This window comes from Fulmarus glacialis, unplaced genomic scaffold, assembly GCF_000690835.1.
Source record: "Fulmarus glacialis isolate BGI_N327 unplaced genomic scaffold, ASM69083v1 scaffold2455, whole genome shotgun sequence".
In the NCBI taxonomy this organism is placed as follows: Eukaryota; Metazoa; Chordata; class Aves; order Procellariiformes; family Procellariidae; genus Fulmarus; species Fulmarus glacialis.
In genome coordinates this window covers 8,799-29,969 of record NW_009214707.1, presented here as the reverse complement: position 1 = coordinate 29,969, position 21,171 = coordinate 8,799, and the positions used below count along the sequence as shown (strand labels likewise).

At 36.0% G+C, this 21,171-nt stretch overlaps 1 protein-coding gene across 1 annotated transcript; it reads left to right on the top strand.

Annotated features, from left to right (window-relative positions):
• Positions 1-8,822: 8,822 nt before the first annotated feature.
• On the top strand, positions 8,823-17,393 carry ACP1 (acid phosphatase 1, soluble). The gene is made up of 5 exons (XM_009578638.1): positions 8,823-8,905; positions 9,016-9,129; positions 13,668-13,729; positions 16,048-16,153; positions 17,033-17,393. The coding sequence occupies exons 2-5, from the start codon at positions 9,088-9,090 to the stop codon at positions 17,108-17,110; spliced, it is 288 nt and encodes a 95-aa protein (XP_009576933.1). The 5' UTR covers positions 8,823-8,905; positions 9,016-9,087; the 3' UTR covers positions 17,111-17,393.
• Positions 17,394-21,171: the final 3,778 nt, after the last annotated feature.

Below are 21,171 nucleotides of genomic sequence, written 5' to 3'. Positions count from 1 at the left end.
GGATGTCGGCCTTCTCGGGGAGGCCCAGAGTAGCAGCTGAGGAGGGAGGCAGAAAGCGGTGTCCCATCTCCGTCCCGTTTGTCTTTGTGATAGGTCGGAGTGACCAGTAGGAAATAACACATGAAATCCGGTGAAGAGCGGCTCCCAAATAAGCATAAACCAACGTGAGCTCTGAATTAACTACTGCTGCTCCAGAGCAGCGCTGACTGGTGGTTGTGAAACGGGCTGCTCAGTGCTTAGCTTCTAGGCGGGCGAGGAGGGAACGGAGAACCCGCCAGCAAGGTCCGGGCGCCTCATGTCTGCAGCGGTACCTCGTGGGCGCGGTTTGCTGTTCAGAGCGGCTCCCAAATAAGCATAAACCAACGTGAGCTCTGAATTAACTACTGCTGCTCCAGAGCAGCGCTGACTGGTGGTTGTGAAACGGGCTGCTCAGTGCTTAGCTTCTAGGCGGGCGAGGAGGGAACGGAGAACCCGCCAGCAAGGTCCGGGCGCCTCATGTCTGCAGCGGTACCTCGTGGGCGCGGTTTGCTGTTCTGGGCGCCTGACATTAAAAAGGGAGAGGAAACAGTGACAAGAATGACTGAAGTTAATGGCACAGTCTCTGTAAGAAGAGGGAAATACGTTAGGACTTAAGTAAGAAAAAGAACTTGGTGGAGGGTGGAGATGATTTTGATGATTATGGACATCAAGAAAAGGAGTGAAAAGAATAAGACTTTTTTGAAGGGCTACCTAAATGAAGAACGAGGAAACTTTTTTTTTTTTAAAAAAAGGGTATTCTATGTGTTTAAGTTGTGAATCTCATGTCATGAGAAGTCATGGAAAACAGAAGTGTAAATGGGATCAGAAAAGGTTTGAATGCTTTCCTGAAGCTTCAGACAATTGATTACTGATAAGCAAGATGATCTTCTGCATCTTCACAACCAACAAATTGCTAACCTGACTACACAGATTACAGGGCCGTGCCCCATTTTGTACATGCTTTCTCTAAACATCTGCTGCTGCTTCCTTTTGGGGATAACAAGCTAGATGTCTCTTTGCTGTAATGTAGGAGGGCTTTTAACATTATCTGCTTCCTAGCCCTTCAAATCTTACGTATGTGCTGAGAGTTGATCCCTGTGAATCCCTGGCATTTTGCCAGTTCTATTACAAAACCATTGATTAATATGTGGGTTTTTTGCTATCTGCTTTTCTGTTATAGGAGAAATGCAGATTAATTGAATAGCAAAACAAGAGTTTAGTTTTGTGAAATATGTTCTGATGTTTACCTTAGAGTAAAATCAGCCCCTAGTAATAATTTAGGGAAAACATTCTTTAGTAAGGGATTATCAGTTGCTGTATGTTTGGGAGCCAGTGGCCTAGACAAACATTTTTGTATAAAAACATCTAATTAATAGGCATCCTTCTTTCCAAACACTATGTTCTAAAGGCAGTAGTAATCCTCACAAAACGATTCATATGTATCTCTGGGTCTGTAAGCCCACAATGGTGATTTGCACTGTAACAAGTCCCTAATCCAGTTGAGTCTCTGAGGAACTCTTACTAGTGGAAGATAATATAATAATTTAGGTATGGAGTGAAATTATTAATATTAAGCTTGAGGAAAGGGTGAACAAGTCAGGACCGATGTAATGGGATGGATTTTTTTAAACAAATGTTGTAAATACCCTTTAAATTTCCTCTTCTCTGTTACTGGGTTATAAAAAAATAACCATAACGGTATGTGGCATGTGACATAAAATCTAATTGACATGACAAGCACTTCTTTTTTCCAGTCAAATATATACTCTTTTCAGTTAAGTTTTGAAGGCAACTTGTTTCTTCTTCCTGCTTTAAGTTTGCTTAATATTTTTTTGTTAGTTTTGAAGAGTGACACTTAGGCCTTAATAGATTTTTTTCCTCCTAAATTGTATTAGAAATAATACCTATGGTTATTGCTGAAAAGAGTACTAAACGGATTTCTAGAACTGCATTTATCTGTAGTATTCTGTGCTGGTTTATGAAGCACATTAATTCTGAAATTTGCCACATTCAGTAAGAGCTGATCCCCGAAGGTACAAGCCTTCGTGAAAAATTACATTTTTTTTCTACATTATTTTGAAAGAAACCTATTACTGAGATATCTGTTGACTGTGTTCTTTGTTTGTAATGAGAAAAGCAGATATTCATTACACAACAAAATACAATCTAGTTAATGTGCGTGACTACGTTAATGATAAGGGTTCCTCATCACTGAGAAATAAATGAAGCACCCAGCAACATACTTAATTACAGTATATAAAAAGGCACCAGGAAAGAATTTTTTTTCATTTAAGGCAAAGAAATAATTAAAACTGGAGGTGAACCAAAATGCAGTTTGCTCTTTTTACACTTACGTAGCTCATCTAATTAATGGTTGAGCTCCAGAAATTAGCTTAATATGATGCTGTGTTACATAAGTCAGCCTCTTTCTCTCTAATGACTTGTCCATGATAACATAACAAACTGCATGGGCATCTTAGACCAGGCACTGGCTTACTGATCTCCTGCATGTGTGGAGGAACAGTTGTAAGTCAAGTGAACAATAAGCAAAGTGGTTTTGGCTGGGTCCTGAGAAAATTCATACTTGTTGTGAACCACTGAGTATGAGTATTGCCATCAGAGATCTAGACTGCATAAAATCATTTCTAAAATGACAATTAATTTATTGGGTATGAGAAAATTAGGTAGCAGTTACAGAGAGATCTGAGTTTCCTAGTTCAGTTGTCACAATCCATTATATGCGTTTAAATATAGCCAAATACAAGGTTTCGTGGGACAAAATGCCATTTATAGCTGCAGAATGGGAAAGCAATAGGTTGGGTAAGACATTGAAGAAGTCATGGAAAACAGCTGCTGTAATGAGGGTTCTTAGCAAGCTGACAAAAAGAAATAATGCCATTTTTTGGATAAAGAAGAGAGATAAATATAAGGAAAATACCTTTCTTCTGTGCAGCATTGGTAAGATAGATGTAAGAATACAATGCCTTATTTAATCTGTGTTTCAGAATGATGCAGAAGTACTAGAGAGTTGAAAGCACAGTTGTAAAAGCGATCTTGGAATTGGAAAATAAGATGTATGCTTAAAAAATGTTGAAAGTCCGATTGTTGTGAGTAGGTGCTTATGTGTTGAAAACTTTTATTTTTACTGGGGAACCTTTAGGTTGCTGAGAAAAACATAATGTTCCAGTAATTGATAACTCAGTATAATTAATCTTGCTGCAGGGAAAGATCTTCAAAATGTGAACATTCAGCCAATTAGCTAATGGTTTGAATACCATGAATCCTGGCAAGTGATATTGCTGTTGACATTGATTACTTTGACTAAGCCTTGACTGGCTAGGGACTTTGAAATCTAGTGCTCCTGTAGACATCGCTATTTAGGTATCTTGAGCCAAAATTGAGTTCTGCTTAGAGAGATAGAGAGAGACAGAGACATACACACACATATGCTAATATTTGACTTCTGAGAGAAATCCCACTGTGTTGCTAGTGGGAGGATGTGTGGAAGTTAGATGATGTCATTTAGGTAGATATATACTTGGGTGTTTCAGATAAAGAGTGTAAGTATTCAATGAAATTGACTGTGAATGGAAAGCCCAGGGAATCTGGACTAAGATCAGAGCCTTGAATGGTTCCTTACAAAGCTAATTGAATGCTGAGTGTGGCAAGATAGACTTAACTGGAAAGAATTAGGAATCATGAAGTTCAGACAGGAATTTGAGTACAGAACAGAATAGAATGAGTCGTAAGTTTTAAACCCTTGCTTATGAAGGGGATCTGATGGATGATGCAAATGATATTGGGAAGCAGTATTACAGTCACTCAGATGAACTCACCATGCATGGAAAGATAAGTAGAGTTAAAAGCAGGTTTTTAAATGTAAGAGGATGAAAGCTAATAAAACTTCTGTTACAAACAACAAACAGAAAACCAAAGGAGGAAGAGAAAAGCATCTGTTTTGCATTTGGGGAAGGTCTCAAAGAGTTAGAGAGCTGAATAAGGAACAATGAAGATACAAAAATGATTGAGAGAATAGATGATTAGATCAACAGTACCTAGAGAGCAGCTATGGACCTGAGCATGAAATGGATTCAAGTTGTCTTTCCTGTCAGTAGAAGCAATGCTTCCATTTCTGTATGGGAATGGGTAAAAGATTAATGCAGAGACTGGAGTAAGAACTCAAAAAATTAAGCATTGGCTTGGAGAACCGTTAGTGGAGTCCTTGTCCCTAGAAAATTAGTGAGAAAGCATGAGACTAAGAGTGATCAGCAAATGGTTCCAGTACTGATTCTGTGATTGAAATTTAAGTCTCTTATCCTTGAATCATCATATTTGGAGATGTTTGTAGGATTTATTTCAATGGGCAGACTCTGTCTAGGTACCTTGGGTACTGGTTTTCTCTGACTGAAAATGTTACTACAACTTAAAGAGCTTGAAATTTAAAAAATGAAGGGGGAAGATGGAGATTCAGGGAACTTTAATACTGTATCTTCTACGTAAAAAGAGCATGATCAGATCAATCAGAAATAGAACAAAGGAGAAAGGAACACCAGAGGAGGATAGGTAGCAAAGATAAGGTGTAGATAACATCTAAGGAAGATATGGCTCAAGTCCAAGGAGGAAGGTAATCTCCCTATGAATCTTTTTGTGAGATTTCCCCCTTCATTCCCCAATTATGACTGTCAATCCATAACTTAGGAAATAGGTGCATCTGTGAGGAACCTCAACAAAGCCTGGAAAGACAGATGGGGGATATGAAATTGATAGAAATTATAGTGGGAAAGGGACGATGACTGGAAAACGAGGATTGAAGTTTGCATATGTCAGTGCCATAAGGTAGGGCTTTACATTAATGATGAGATGAACGATAACAGTCGCAAGGAGTAGCATGGGTAAACCGAGTTGGTTAGGATGAAAATAATATTGTAGAGTATGCGGAGAAAAGAGCTCCTATTAAGACAGTTCTGGGATTGTGTCTATAGCCTCCAATAATAGATTTGAATGGTGATTGCAGTTCCATAATAATGTTAATACCTCCAGTAATATCTGGAATGTGTCATTATGGAAGACATTAATTTTTAAGTCACAAACGAGGTTATGTGTTTGTTTCAAAAAGAATGTAACTGCAGTTTCTAGTCATTGCTAGAAGTGGTAGTTAATATATTTAATCAGTCAGTCATCATGGTGCCATTCATGATGATATTTGATATCATCAAAGATGATATTTACGGCATTTATTTCAAGTAGTGAGCAGGTTACAGAAGAGTGAAAATTGGGAAAAAGTAATTCAATCCAGGTAAAGCAGAAGGTTAAACAAATGAAAAAGCCATAAAGGATTTATTTCAAAAGTCCCATTTTGAAATTCTGGGAGTTAGTTAATGAATTAGTAGGACCAATAGTATTAATCTTTGCTTATTACTGAAATTTTAAGAATGAAACTTACTGTTCATGCACAGTTGCATGGGATCATTCATACAGAGGAAAAAAATTGTACAGGAAGAAGTGGATGGCCTCAACAGCTGGTGTAATGGAAACAGAATGTAATAGTTTAGAAAGAAGACTTAAAGGTCACCTGTTTGAAACAACATAGAAAGAGAGGGAATGAACAAATTAGAAGTAGAGGACTAGGATCGCAAATTTGATACTTGTGAAGGAGTCAAATGTGTTGTAGAAGTTATCTCAGGTTATTTTCAAAAGACCTATGTAAGTATTTCAGACTTTTTTTTTCTTGTATGAAACAAATTGGTAGAAACTTCTCCTGCAGTGTAGTCTGTGGTTCTATTTCTCAGTATTCAAGAAAAACAAATTCAAATTAGAACAAGTGCAGAGTTGGCTTAACTCTGTGATTAGTGATTAGACAAGGGTCAGGTATTTTTACGAGGAGGCGGAGAGCTTGGTTTGTTTAGTTTAGCACAGCTATGCTTGACAAGGATTCTGCATCTGTTGAAGGAAAGAAAGGTTTTTAAGGTAGACAGTGATGTTAACCAAGATCAGATGAGCATAGAATTCCAAGAATAAATATTAAGTAGGAATTGGAAGGTTTTTGGCTACCACAAGAAAAAGAGTATCTGGAATAGCCTTTTAAGATAAATGATGCTTTTTAAAAGAGCGCTTGATGTGTTTGTAAGAGGAGCGATGCTGTATATACCTGCAATATCAAAGGATTGGGCTCATTGATTATGAAGGTTCTTTTCTGTTGTCTGTTACCGTGTTCCCTCTGTTTCCTATTAAAATTATATTGTTTAATGCTGAACTCGCTTACTCAATTAAAGAAGTGAGATTTATTTTTTAATTTATTACCATATTCTTTAACATTGTTATAATTAATAAGTACTAACCTGTTTTCTCACTTACTTTATAAATAAACCCAACTTTTTCCTTCTTTATTTTTCTTCCAAGACCGATTTAGTTTCTCTGCTTGGAAAAAACTAGTTCAAACAAAGGAAATAGTATGCTTTCTCCTGGAAGATCTACTGCCATCAAAATTCACTTAATGTTTCAGCAAGATCAGTTTTTCAATGGTTAGCCAGTTCCTTTTGCCCATTTAGTGATTTGATGTTCTCTAAATCTTTGACAACAAATTTGTATTACTTCAGTGGTTTACTTCCCACTTAGTTTTTTTTTATAGTTGGCATGATTGACAGCAAGTTATTAAATGCCCAGATCATAGTGGCTTCTTTCTCTTTAGCAGTGAAGTATCTACCTTGATATTTTTGATACTTTGAAAATACAGGCATGAAAATGAGGCTAAGTGCCTGATATGAAAATTTATTTTTGCTGCTGGAAGTTTAGCTTTGTTCATGGGCATTTCATTTTTTTACTGTTTGAAATTTAGAAGGAATTTAACCAGTAGTAGAAGAGTGATTTATTTAAAGGTATAGAAATGAGTGTTGCCATTTGTGATGTTTTATACTTATCTGCTCAAAAGTCAGGGATGAGCAAAATCATACATTCTCTTTGATGGAAAGTGACAAATTGTTTGTATGATTTATTGTGCATCTGGGTGACATATCAAATATTATGAATATCTAGTTACTCAGAACTTCTGAAGGATGAAAAGGTAGAAAGAATTCAAGTAATAGTTGAATAGACTTTTTATTGTTGTTAAGACATTTCATTCTTTTTCAAAGTATGTATTTTTGCATGCATGTTTGAGAGGTCTACCTTAGATGGTTAACTTAATTACAGCTTCAGCAGTGGAGCAAAAATGTTGTAGATCCATTATTTCTAGTTTTTAACGGGGCAGTATTTAATTGTTGAAGTAGATTCTTATTGAAAATAAGATCAGATCAAGTGGCTAGCGCAATTGGAAGCCATTGGAAGGGAAGACTGATTATGTATTTATATAATTAAGTACCTTAACTGTTTGTTGGCTGATTGACAGCACTTCAGCTTTGCCATCAGTTACATTAATCCTCCAAATTTTGGACCAAAAAAAATTTGGAAAATTTGTTTTCCTGAGGTGTTTTTAGCGCTTGTGTAATTGATTTCTTTTGGGGGTTTTGGAATCCGTATCTGGAAACTGCTCTTGACCAGGGTTCAGTTTGACCTGCAGTGACTTCACTTCAGTGGTCAGGAGCATTTCTACTACAGGTTGTTCAGCCATTTCAGTACGTTGGTTCCACAGTGGTAGTGGCTGTGTTTTGGAATTGTTCAAAAGTTTTTGTTAACAGGTAGGTAGTAATGTAAATACTTTGGGCAAATATACATGATTCTCCAGTGAAGAATTAGTTGAAATTTGCCAGTGTGTAGGAAGATTTGAAGATAAAGATGATTTGTTGCCAGTAAATTCTGTAATTTTGCCTGGTCTTCTGTTATCACGGATTCTTTGTGGAGGAGAAGAAAAGAGCAATGTGCTTACACAATACTCCTATTTATTTTAATAAGTTGTATTTTTCATATAATAATACGTATTTCAAGAGACTGATGTGTAGTATAGAATCATAGAATGGTTTAGGTGGGAAGGGACCTTCAAAGATCATCTAGTCCAACCCCCCTGCCATGGGCAGGGACATCTTCCACTACATCAGGTTGCTCAAAGCCCCATCCAGGCTGGTTTTGAACCCTTCCGATGATGGGGCATCCACAACTTCTCTGGGCAACCTGGTCCAGTGTGTCACCATCCTCACTGTAAAAAAAATTTCTTCCTTATGTCCAATAGAAATCTACTCTCTTTCAGTTTAAAACTGTTGACTCTTGCCCTGTCACTACAGCCCCCTTTATATATTGAAAGGCCATAGTAAGATCTCCCCAGTCCTTCTCTTTTCCAGGCTGCACAACCCCAATTCTCACTCAGAGATGTTCCAACTCTCTGATCATTTTTGTGGCCCTCCTCTGGATCCGCTCCAACAGGTCCATGTCCCTCATATGCTGAGGGTTCCAGAGCTGGACGCAGTACTCCAGGTGGAGTCTCACCAGAGCAGAGTAGGGAGGCAGAATCGCCTCCCTTGACCTGCTGGCCACGCTTCTTTTGATGCAGCCCAGGATACGGTTGGCTTTCTGGGCTGCAAGCACACATTGCCAGCTCATATCCAATTTTTCACCCACCGGTATCCCCAAGTCCCTCTCCTCAGAGCTGCTCTCAATCCCTTCATCCCCCAGCCTGCATTGATACTGGAGATTGCCCCCACCCAGGTGCAGGACTCTGGGTTTCCACCCTTGCAGAATCTCTTGGGTTTTAATAACATAAGCAAGCCACATTCTACCTAAGTAAATAAAAATCTTTTATCTAATCTGTGCTGACAAATCCACACAGTTACTGATTTTTTGTTTTTAATCGTCTCAAATTTCACTTTAATCTCCTGTTTCTGTAGGAAACATTTGTCGGTCTCCAATAGCTGAAGCAGTTTTTAGAAAACTTGTAACTGATGAAAAAGTTGAAAATAAGGTAAGCTATTTATTTCTGTCCTGCCTAAGAAATAACTGTCTCGTAGCCAATTAGTAGAAATATAAGCAGTGAGAAAGGAAACATAAAAATATAAATTTGTTTTTCTGTAGTGGAGGATAGACAGTGCAGCAACATCTACCTATGAAATAGGAAGCCCTCCTGACTATCGAGGACAGACTTGCATGAAGAAGCATGGCATTACCATGAATCATATTGCCAGGCAGGTACTGTACTTTCATTTTCTTTAAATACGCACATGTATTTGTTTTGTTGTTACAGTGGATGACAGACAGTGCTGCTGTTTCAGACTGGAACGTGGGGCGCTCCCCAGATGCAAGGGCTTTAAGCTGTCTAAGAAATCATGGCATTGAGACAGCACATAAAGCACGGCAGGTAGAAGAGAGTATATTTTCTTTTTTATTCATACCCATGCTTTGTTTAGCCCTTACCATTACAATCACAGAAGTCATTTGATCAATGCATGGTTAAGCATCAAGTAATAAATACTATGTGCAGTTTTTCAAAGGACTCCCGGGTGGCCTGACTCTTCTAGTTGAGATTAGTGAGTTTGTTGTTATTAAGCTTCATTGGAAGTATAACTAGGAAGCATTAGAGCAGTTTCTGCATTATAGAAAAATCCTGCCTTTAAATGTTTAGTAATTTGGGCATTTTTCTGAAACTTTTTTTTTAGTACTTTTTAAAAATGGACTTACTGTAGTAATCTGTGATGCTTCTTTCAGCAAGGAATTGGATTTTTATTTAGTAGGTCCAAAAAGAAGTAGAATACCTGTTCACCTATCACAAAAAGCTTCTGCTCTTGCATGAAGATCTTTTAAAAAAATTTAGAATGCTAAAACCCAAGATTAGTAGCACAGTTGGTGGTAACTTCAGAGAAAAACGTACCCTGGAAGCATTCTTAAGTCAAAGACGTGTTTGTCACTTAGTGAAATCCTCTTAAGTTTTACCAAAACCCACCTCAGTTTTCATTAACAGAAGAATGTGTATTTCCATGCTGTGTTCCAGAGAGATTGGAAATAAATGTGTCTGCATCTATTTAAGTCATTCAGACACTCAAATAAATGCACATAACTTACTTCAGTTAACTATTCTCTGGATATAAGATATTCCTTTAGGGCTTGACCTTTACTTTGCTTGAGTTTATGCCACTAGTTCTTGTACTGACAAAAAGATCAAGCAGTCTTGTTATTATCTTCCATTTCTCTTCCCTTCAGAATTTTACTAGACCTTACTGAGGTCATGCTTACTTTATTCACTTTCAAAGACTACATGTTTAGTTTTTTAACTTTTTAAAATAAATTCCCTCAGTTAGTCAATTTCCCTCTGCTGACCTTTCCTGATGCTAATCTCTGTTATATAATAAGACAAACAGGATTGAGCACAACATTGTTTCAGATTTTCAATGTTTTACTATTAGAATAATTGCTAGAAAAAATCTGCTGTGATCTTTTCCTGTTACACGTTCTGGATTTACTATTTATCAGTGCTTACAACAGCATTATTTATCATTATACAAGCTAAATGGTACTCAAACCAATCAGTCAGTGTTTCAGTCACAGTAGTGTAACATGTTTGTATTCTTAAAAGATAAGCCTTGGAAACTTGAGAACTGTTCTTGGGTATTACTAGAGTGGTTTATGAGCAGTTAAACTAAAGCAAAGCATCCAAAACCAGTTGATGCTCTGCCTTGAAACAAATCTATATATCCTCCTTTGGCAGAGAGGTAATGAAAACACTTTAATGAAGACATTTGCTTATACATTTTGGCAAATGAAGAGATTTTTAAAGCAGAAGAGTCTAAAATGTCACATATACAGGGAAAGGAAATTAACAAGAATGAGACAATAAAAAGAAAGACTAACAGGATGAAAATTTGTCTAAAACATTGTAGTACAAGCAGTTTCTTTTATAAAGAAAATTTTCAAATCCCTGAACTACAGGTAACTGTTCATTTTGCACTGATATTAACTATGTAACTCCAATATTTTTTTTCAAACTTCTGTCAAATGGTCTCTGCTGATTCTCTAAGCTGTGTGGACCTGATATAGCCCCTGGAAAGAGAGGGACTCAACAGTGTAGAATAGGACTTTTCAGAGTGGTCAGGTTAGTACAAATGGAAGTGTATTTGTTTCACTTTTAGAGACAAACTCAAGGATAGAACAGATTAAGAAAGATTTAATACAGAAGTTGCAGAAATAGGAGGATTTGTCTTCTGTTGCCTTCAAAATACTGTCATAAGATGACTACCTCATGCAATTATCCTCTTTGCTTCTGTGGAAAACTGTTACCCACCCAGTGATGAAAGGCACTTTCTTTATGCACAATTTTGTGCATAATTATGATAATCATGGATTGTATCTTTTTTTATTCAGAACTGACACAAATGCTACAAGAATGATTTATGTAAGAGAGAATGTGAAATTGGTACATCCTACCATTGTATACAGTGATCATTTAAGTGAATTTTAAGTGAAAAGTGAAGTATAAAAATGAATGTATATATTTATAAAATGAAGTTTTTTAACATTTTAGTTGATGGTAGGTTGCTGTATGTTTATGCACCCATTAGAAATTCTCTAAGCTCTTAGTCTTCATGCACAAAACAGATAATATTAATCAGTTTCACTTTTATTCATGCTGAGGCCAAAATTGATTTCTGTATGACTCATACTGTGCATTTGCCTTAAATATGAAATTGAGATTAGAGGAAGGTTGTATTAAACACTGTTTCACAACTTGATAAATTTGAGGACTACTGCATCTCTTTGGTTTTTAGACAGAGAAAAGGAGATTTCCCTTCTGTAAACAAAGGGAAATGTTTAACAAATAAATTGGAATGATGATGTGTTTCTCCATTGATGGTCTTTAATAATGGTTATATGCAATTTTTTAATGTAAAGTTATTGTTATCTATATAGTTCCATCCAATGTTGACTACTTGAGCTCTCCACTACTCTTCTCAAAATGTACATAAATTTTTATGTCCTCAATTTCTTCCCCCAAAATACTAGTTTTCATAGTTTTGAGGAATATCTTCAGTTCACTGGAGTTTGCTTAATTAAACTTTTTGTATCTGATATTACTGTAGGGCTTAAGAGCACAAGCCAACCAGTAATCTTGGTTTTAGGGCTGCATTTGTGTCTGTGCTAGTGCTGGTTCATAGGATAATAACTGTCAAGTTATCAAGTATACCAAGAGTGTGGGAAGTGTGGCAGGTGTGTTTTTCCTTTTCACTGTTTTTTATTTTGTTCTTACATATGTCTGTACTACAAAGAAATCTATGCCCATATATTTTCGCAGAGCCAGTGTTTAGCTGTGTAGAGCAACCAAAAGCAGTTTGTAGAGATACTGCTTAGAGTTGCCAGGAAAACAGAGCTATTTCCACTGCTAAAATATTTTCGTAGGTCAAAGGCACTGCATGAATACAGCAAATATTTTTACAGTGAAAATAAACAAGTCTGCATTAGCTTTCACCATTAACCCTTTCTTTTCAAATGCTCCCCTCCTCCCCACCTCACCCCTCCAATTCTCCTTGTGTGAAATGTTTCATTTATGGCTTTAGTCTGGTGATAATTTCTATAGGTCTTTTCTTACTCCCTGTTATGGGAGCTTAATCGGTATCTGTTTGCTGTTTACATCTAAAACTTTTTTTGATTATGTAAATAATTTTTACAAGTTAAAACTCTGACTTCTAGGATAATGTGTTTTGCCTTTTTGTCTGTTTACTTGCTTACTCTCTTCTCTAGCCCATCCTTCCCAGAGATGCCTGCCAGAATAACCTATACTGAACAAACTTTCCAAGTGTCTTGGTTACGATACTACACATAGGACTATGCATGAAATGCAGTCGTAATGTGAACTCACTATAGATTTTACTACATTTATTCATCCTCATTATGGACACTTGGTTCTGATATCTTATGCTAGCATACTATGCATTGTGGGGTCTGGGACGATTTTACCCTAAACTAAGGCTTAAATGTAAACTATGTAAGTATACTGGTAAAACTCTACAGCTATCCTTACTCCGATACAGATAACACTAGTGCTTAAGTGGTTTATCTGCAATGTTTGCCTACCTAACTCTGAACTCGGATCTCTGAATTTAATTAATACTCATGTTTAGGAGTCAGTAAGCTACAGGAAAGAAAAAGAACACATGATATGACCGTAGGAAGATGTATGATAGATCCCAGATTTTTTCATAAATTTTTTTCATATCATAAATTTTTTGAACATATATGGCCTAAAATACTGTGAATGCATTTGTTTTTAAGAGATTGTAACTCATACCATCATACTTTAGCTTTGAATTTCACTTGGTATCTTTTTCTGTTTAGTGACAAATTTCTAGATTGGAAGTATTGCAACTGATTCCAGGTTACCTACACTTTTGTTTTCGTATCAGGAAAGTAATTTGTCTACATTGCATGGTTTCTATGACTGGAAACCTGCTTTAGTTTTAGTAATTGGAAAGCATTAGAAATGTCACTTGTAGTGATGTTTCTAAGTTGATGCATGAGATGCTTAAAAAAAAAATTGGTAAAATAGCGAACTTGGTGTTTTTTGTGGAAAACTTGCAGAAATGGATAAATAATCATGGCAGGGTATATTTAAAATGCCTTAAATTACTGTAAAAGTTGATGAAGGTACATTCAGAACTACAACATTTGAAAATACTTCTTTCCCCCTTTTTATAAATCAAACACAGTGTGTAGGCTAAAGCACATATTTTTAATTCTAGGTTACTAAAGATGATTTCCAGACCTTTGATTATATACTATGTATGGATGAGAGCAATCTAAGGTAACGTATGAAAAACATGGAACGAATTCATATGGATTACTTGTAGTGATGTTTCATGAGTCACTTTTGAAAACAGATGTCACGTTTTACTGCTTAGCTTGTCTTGGGTTTTGGGGGTTTTTTTTTGTATGTCTGTGTGAATGATATCCAAATAGATGGATTCTTTACTTCTAATATGTTTAATGGGCTAGAATTCAATGGTTTATTTGTGTGATCCATGCCACTCAAGGATTAAGGACATGGAAATTTAGTATATGTTGTGCTATAGATGTGCAGCTGATGCCTGTATAGTTAAGAATGAGGACGTACTGTCTTTTGATTGAAGTGATCTGTTTTTCTAATTGCATGGGATCTAAAAGACGCTGTGGAAACTCGGAAGGGGTTAAATATGGTGTGGGGTTTTTTCTTTTTTCTTTTTTAATAGAAACGGAATGAGCTCTGAAATAAGTAAGGTTGTTAGCTGGGGGAAATCTTGTTTGTTACAGTTAGCCATTTTGTAATTAAGTAGATCTTTGAGACAATTTATGCTTAAGAAAGATTTGGTGAAGTAGCTGCCTAGTGTGAAAATTTGGGTATCATTAGCAAAATTTCTACTTAATTACATTGATGATTGGGGTTAAGGGGCTGAGCTTTAATAAATTACAAGTGTCAAAGTGCTTGTAAGGGCTATTACTGGTAAAGTTAGTTAAAAAAAAAAACAACCCCAAAACATCACAACCAACAACAAAACAAAAACCAAATAAAACCTTATTAGTAGCATGTAAAGATTTTTAGAAGCAGCACCACTTAACTGAAAGAAGTATCATTTTGTTGAATTTTCTAGAATGTTTTGAATGATTTGAATGTTTTCAATGACCTCTCTTATCCAGCCTGCGTGAATGAAGGGTATATAACACTTGGCTTGATTGCAGCGTGTCAGGCAAAGATGTGACTAGGCTTACTTCTATTTTCACTTTAATTCTTAAATGAAAACTTATTTCTGTATTAACAATTTATATGATGAGCTGTAGAGCGAAACGTCACAACTGTAATAGGGGTATTGCTACTGCTACACTTAAGTTTCACCTTAAACTTGCACCCAATTCAGCCATTTTCCCTGGGAACGCCTATTCGTAGCACTAGGAGGGCGAGCCGATTCCAGCTGTTGATGGAATGCCTGTCATACCAGAAAAGGAAGATTTGGGACATCCCTTCTCCTTAGTAGCAGAGCCACCTGGCCCTCTCCTGTTCATTAAGTGGTGTGCCAAAAGCCTTGAAGGAAACGGTTAGCCATTTTTTTAATTAATAAAAGACTAGAGAATTTATTGAAAATCTGTAAATTCAAGCAATAACTTCTTGGTTGATAGAGGAGTCCTGATTTTTCTTCAAGGAAAAATAGTATTGTGGTCTCACTGCTATTTTGACTTTCTAAACTATCTGAAATTAATTTCTTAATTAGAATTAATAATTAGAATTTCTTAAAACTGATTATGCTTATGACTGTAAGTATTTACAGAGGTTTTGCCTTTTTTTAATGTTGGGTAAGTAAAATGATTTGGTATGGAGATGTCTAATATTAAAAGAATTTAATGTGTTCTGGCTGTTCAGTATGGTGAAAGTCATAGTACTGAGCTGCTTTTAATCTGAAGGTGATGAGAGGTACGTTTTAACTGCATTTGGGATAATGGACGGCCATTTGTAAGTAGGTGGGGAAGATACCATCTCAAAACCAGTATGTTTTATCAATGGGGGGCAATGTAGAAGAAAGAGGATGTGACAACTGATGAAATGTTACAGTATGTCAAAGGGAAGACAGGTCTTGCTCACCGATTTACCATTTTCTGTTAACTGAATGTAGTAGGACTTCACATGAGTTAGAGACAGTATTGAGAGAACTTGCAGCATACTGATTTAAAACACGGATTTTGAACAGATGGGAGAATCTTACTCGTACTTCTGGAAAAATATCTAGATAATTTTCATTATTTGTGTTCAATACAAGCTAAAGGTGGATACTGAAAGTACTAATGATTGATTTGAGGAAGAAGTTGATGAACTTACTGTTACAAAGTTCTGTTAAGCCTTAGGTTGAGTGCCTGACTGCTTGTTCATGCTCTGAATTAAGTTTATGTGTATGTCCTCCATACTCAATTAAAAAAACCCCACACAACAAGAAACAAATGAAAACAAGCAGCAGCATAGAGGGTCCACAGAATTGACCGAGTCCAGACACATATTATTTTCCTGTGTTCTCTAGAAATGGTCATGAGCATCTCATGCTGATGCCAAAAAAGTTCTGAAGAAAAATTCATGGGAAAATTTTATTTTCTCTTTTACAGAGATCTGAAAAGGAAAAGCAACCAAGTTAAAGATTGCAAGGCCAAAATTGAACTACTTGGAACTTACGATCCACAGAAACAACTTATCATTGAAGATCCATACTATGTATGTGTAAGAAATTCTTTGGGTGGCTTGATTAAAAATTGTGTATGTATAGTATCTAATCTTTCCAGATCCCACAGTTAACATGTGACATATAATCTGATGTTATACAAAGCCAAATGTAAACATTTTTTTTTAAATGACCTAACAAAACAATATAAATTATTGGGATAGGAAAGTAAAACATGTCTTTATGCTTATAACAAGTATTTAAATTTAAATAAGGCAGTGCACCTATATTTTCAATATTGGGTGAAGCCCTGGTTGGTCAGCCTCCTTGCAAAGAAGATGTAATCAGGAAAGATAGAGACAAAGACATGGACAGAGATGGTCAAATAAGTTGAATAATACCAGCCAAGAGCAACCAATTAGATTAAGTGGATGAAGATGCAGTAGGGTTCTGTAAAATCTTGATATCATGGGAAAAGGTGAATAAGGAATTGCTATTCATTACTCAAGAAGTAGAGAATATCAAATAGCATTAGTGGGAAGCAGGTTCAAAACAAAAAGAGGTATTGTTTTTTTTCCCACACAGTGCTTCATTAAACTGTGAAACTCAACATGACAGGTTACTGTGAACATAAAGAAAAAAGGAAAAAGCTTCTAAGGGCTCAAAAAGTGAATGGAAAAAGTAGTGAAGGAAAGTTCATCCAGGACTGTTGAGCACAAAGTCACAGTGTTTTGCTGTGGAAATTCCTGAGCTGCAGGTAGTTCAAATTAGGGAGAAATATGCAAACACTATCGCCAAGTATTTGTACTGTTCTTACTCTTCCCTAATGTCAGTTATTCGCCATTACTGATAGTGGGAAACTAATTTGCAAAAATTTTTTGTTTGAGCCAGTATTGCTGTTCTTACATTCTTTTTCCTCTGTTCTTTTCTAGGGGAACGAAAAGGACTTTGAAACTGTTTATGAGCAGTGTGTTAGATGCTGTAAAGCATTTTTGGAGAAGTCTCATTAATGTTTCATCATTTTATTTCTAAAAGAAAATAATTAGCTTCTCCTGAAATACGTAAGGTTTACTTGATTGATGTATTTAAATTGTAAAATTATGCCTCAGTAGGTTCAAAACTTTTTTAGTTTTATTTTATATTTTAGCTTTTCTGTCATGTAATTAAAAAATATAGAAAAGTTTGAATTGGATTAGATGATCAACCATTTTGTCATACATCAGTGTAATAATAAAGTATATCATTCAGAATAAATTTATCTGTAAACTCTTCCAGTGCTTTCTCACAAGCACTGCAAAAGTAACGTCTTGCTTCTTTATGTGCTGTACTAACTAAACTGAGGTCTTCTCATTGTGCCCTTAGTGAGTTAATTTAAATCAACTTTCAGTGTATGTCCGTGAGATAATAGTTCATGTATGCTAACTTAGGTATGGCATCCTAGTATCATTAGACAGCCTTTGGACTGAAGCTGTTTTGTATTGAGCTTGCTAGACGAAAAGAACTGCCTGCTTCCAGACAGACATTGCTCTTAGCACTCTCAAAGCCTAAGCAAGCAAAACCTCAATGTGTGTCATCAGCGTCCTGTGAAAATGGGTTTTTATATAAGTTTAAATGCTCAGTTATTCAAAGAAGAAATAATTTTTGTTCTGGTAGATTTTTATACTAATTAAGATCAGCTCAGTTCAGAAATAGTGATTGATGTTAATAGGACTTCTCTGGCTAGTCTTCCTTTGGTCTTGTGGTCAATTCCTAGCATACTGATACAAGTACATGTAACATAGCATTTACTTTGAGGACAAAACAGGTCAGCTTAAAAGCCTAAATGTGAATTGTACATTTTGTATCTTACAGTAGTAAAATACTCAAATCCATGCAATATCAATGAGAAATTTGCTATAATCCCAGTTCCTATGTGGGCATCAGACAATATTTTCACATTTACTCAGGAGAATGGATAGCCTGTCAAAAGTGTTCTCTGAGAGTATAGTTCAACCTGAAGATAGGACATCTGTAATAGAAGACAAAATTAACAGAAGGCCAGTAAGTAGAAAGTTCTGCTCTTGGTCAAAAATTGAATGCTTTGTAAAAATCCATGCCTGTTTGTCTGAACATCACCTTTCATTTCTGCCTTAGAAATGTAAATGTGCGGAGAGATCAGTAATGTAACTGATGCCATGATAATTTTCCTATTTTGAATAATACCAACATTGGTATGAACTAGTGTTACCACATTATCTGTAAAACTGGGTCTGTAAAACTTTCTTTCTTATTTATTTAGCCTTGTATTTGCCTCTGTCTGCCTTCCAAACTAGTAGAGAAGCCTCTGTATTTGTCACACACTCTCTCTTCTGGGAGAGAGATGCATTTCAATAGAGGACCCTGTTATTCCTGGGGAGAGAGGAATCCTGGTGTCACTCTTGGTGTGCTGCAACCTGCACACTGGCGATTAAATTTCCTGGGACTCCTGCTTCAGAGCAGCTGTGTTTGTGTTAATGAGGTTTCTGGTTCGTGCTAAAATTTCAGACATAAAACTTAAGAACCTGCTTAAAAAAAAACAAGTGGTAGATGGAACACTTAAATATAGTAATTAGGATCTTTGTGCATTATTGCATTACCAAATAGTTTTGACTTTTAAAGAACAAGCTAGGAATTTGCAAGTTAATAGCTGTTTCACTTCAGGGACGAAGTAATATATATAATATTTTAGGTCAGATCAAGCACTGACTCTGGAAAAAAAATTCTTCTCCATTTCTTTTATGAATGCATTGACAAAATAAATGAGGGAAAATGATGGGCAGTTAGGGACAAACCATCTTAAATGTGGTTTTATGCACTAACCTTGGAAGTGGAAGTTTTTAGGCATAATCTAATGTTATTCTCTGCCAGAATGACCATTTAAAATATTCCAGTGAAAGTAAAATAACTCAGAAGATTGAGAACATGATGGTTTGTGCTTTCCCATTCATGGCTGAGTAGGAATTGAACCTATAGTTTCCTATATATTAAAGTTTAAGATTTGAAAGTCTTAAATCTTTATCTTTGAGCTGCTGGGATAACAGAAAGGAGATAAAAGGGTATGGTTGTTTACTTTCACTAGGCTTAGGAATCTTCCTGTAAAGTGATACTAAGTCAAAACTATTTGTCTTAAATTCAGTTCAGATTTTAAAAGTTTCAGCCTTGAGGTATATTTTCAGCAAGGAATCTGTTGGCTAAATAATTCACCAGCTCTACTAGGAGGAAAAAGGTGATTAATGGATTGATTTTACCCTTAGTGGGTATCCTTTTGGAGGAGGGGAAGGAGAGCACCATGGTATTTTACAAGAATCTGTAGAATACAGTAATACAGAACAGGAATTGCCTTCAGAAAGGACAGTTGCACACTACTGTTATTTGGGGTCAAAGAGAAGCGGTGAACATAGGATTAATACACAAATCGTGTATCATACAGATGACTAAGCTCTTACGGGTTTAAAATACCACTCATGAAAAAAGTAACATTGAATGAAAAAATACAGAACTGACTCCTCCTTCCCTCTCTCCCCCACCATGGTAAGACTAAATAAAAAAAAAATCTGCTATAGTATAGTTGTATCTTTTGTCAAAGCATGCTGACTTCTGCTAAATCTAGAGAAAACTTCCATGGGATCAACTTATTTATATTCATTTATTAAGTCATTAAATAAATTACTATTTTCCTTTTTCAAGGAAATTCTCTAGAAGGTTTTTATTTAACCAGATTTGAGGGGTCCTACTACAAAAAGAAAGATTTATACTAATTTAAACTCCCATGTTAAGTAATATGTTGTGATCTGATTTCAGTCAGTGGAACCACAGAGAAGAAGAGAGTTCCACCCACATGTTCACTGCAGATGAGCAGCTAAGTGAATCTTGTAGCAGTAGATTCCTTTAACTACCAATTTTTCAGTATACATGTATTACTTCCATTGAGAAATGAAACTTTAGCATTTAGTGATCACTGAAAGCAAATACAAAAGCTGTACTTCTCCCTTACTAAATAGAGCCATGTTCTAGGATGGGATTTTGTACTTATGCCATCTTTTTTCTTTTTCCTTCTAAAGATGCTGAAGGCTCTTAAGTGTGAATTTCAAGAATCCCAGCTCCTAGCTATTTCTCAGGGTGGGGAGGGGTGTGTTTGGTTTTGTTTTTACATTTTGTGGTTTGAATTGAGGATAAAATGGAAGCTAAATGCCAGTATTAAGATAAAAGTACCTGAGGTTCAACTACAGATCACACATAAAAATTTTCTTCCTGTTTGAGCCATTTTATTATGACAACTGGATTTAATATCTGGTTTAAGGAAGAAAGGGAAATGTGTATCAAGGCTTCTTGAGTAAGTATTCACTGATTCAAAAGTTTTATGATACTAAAATGATTTATTGGACATTCACTGATTATATCGCCTTGCAGTATCATGAATAGACTGCAGAGTTTTTGGGAAAAAAACCCCAAACAACCGTTTGTCATAAGAAAGATTCAAATTTATAATGCTATAGAGACTTGGAGCAGCCTTGTGGTCTGGACATTTTGTGGGACTGGAACACACAGATCTGTCCGTCCTCACAAATCCATAAAGAGTGTCCAAATTACTGGACTTCTCTGAGGTGGGTGTACCTTTCTTTCTTACTCTACCAAACTCTTACTGGGAAGAGGTTTAAGTGTAGATAAACGATAATAGCTACTGGAAGATAGCTTGTTTATAAAATTCTGGATTCAGTGAACAGAGAGCAAACTGAGGACAACTTAATACCAAACACTTTATTACGCTTGCTATTTACAGTATTTACATATTGCACGTTTGCTGGAATGTTTTATACATTTATTATATAAAGTAAATTAATGGCAGCTTGTGTTTGTGTACAAAATCCATGCTCCACTGTCCCAAAAAATACGTCTACTTGGAATTACGTTCCTGCTTGTCATGCAATTTGTACTGCTAGGGTACAATGTGACCCCAATGCAAGTCTGTTTTAACCAAACTTTTAAAAAATTGCATAAGCATGAAGGATATCAAGTGACCACAACTACTGTGGAGCAGATCTTTAGTAGTTCT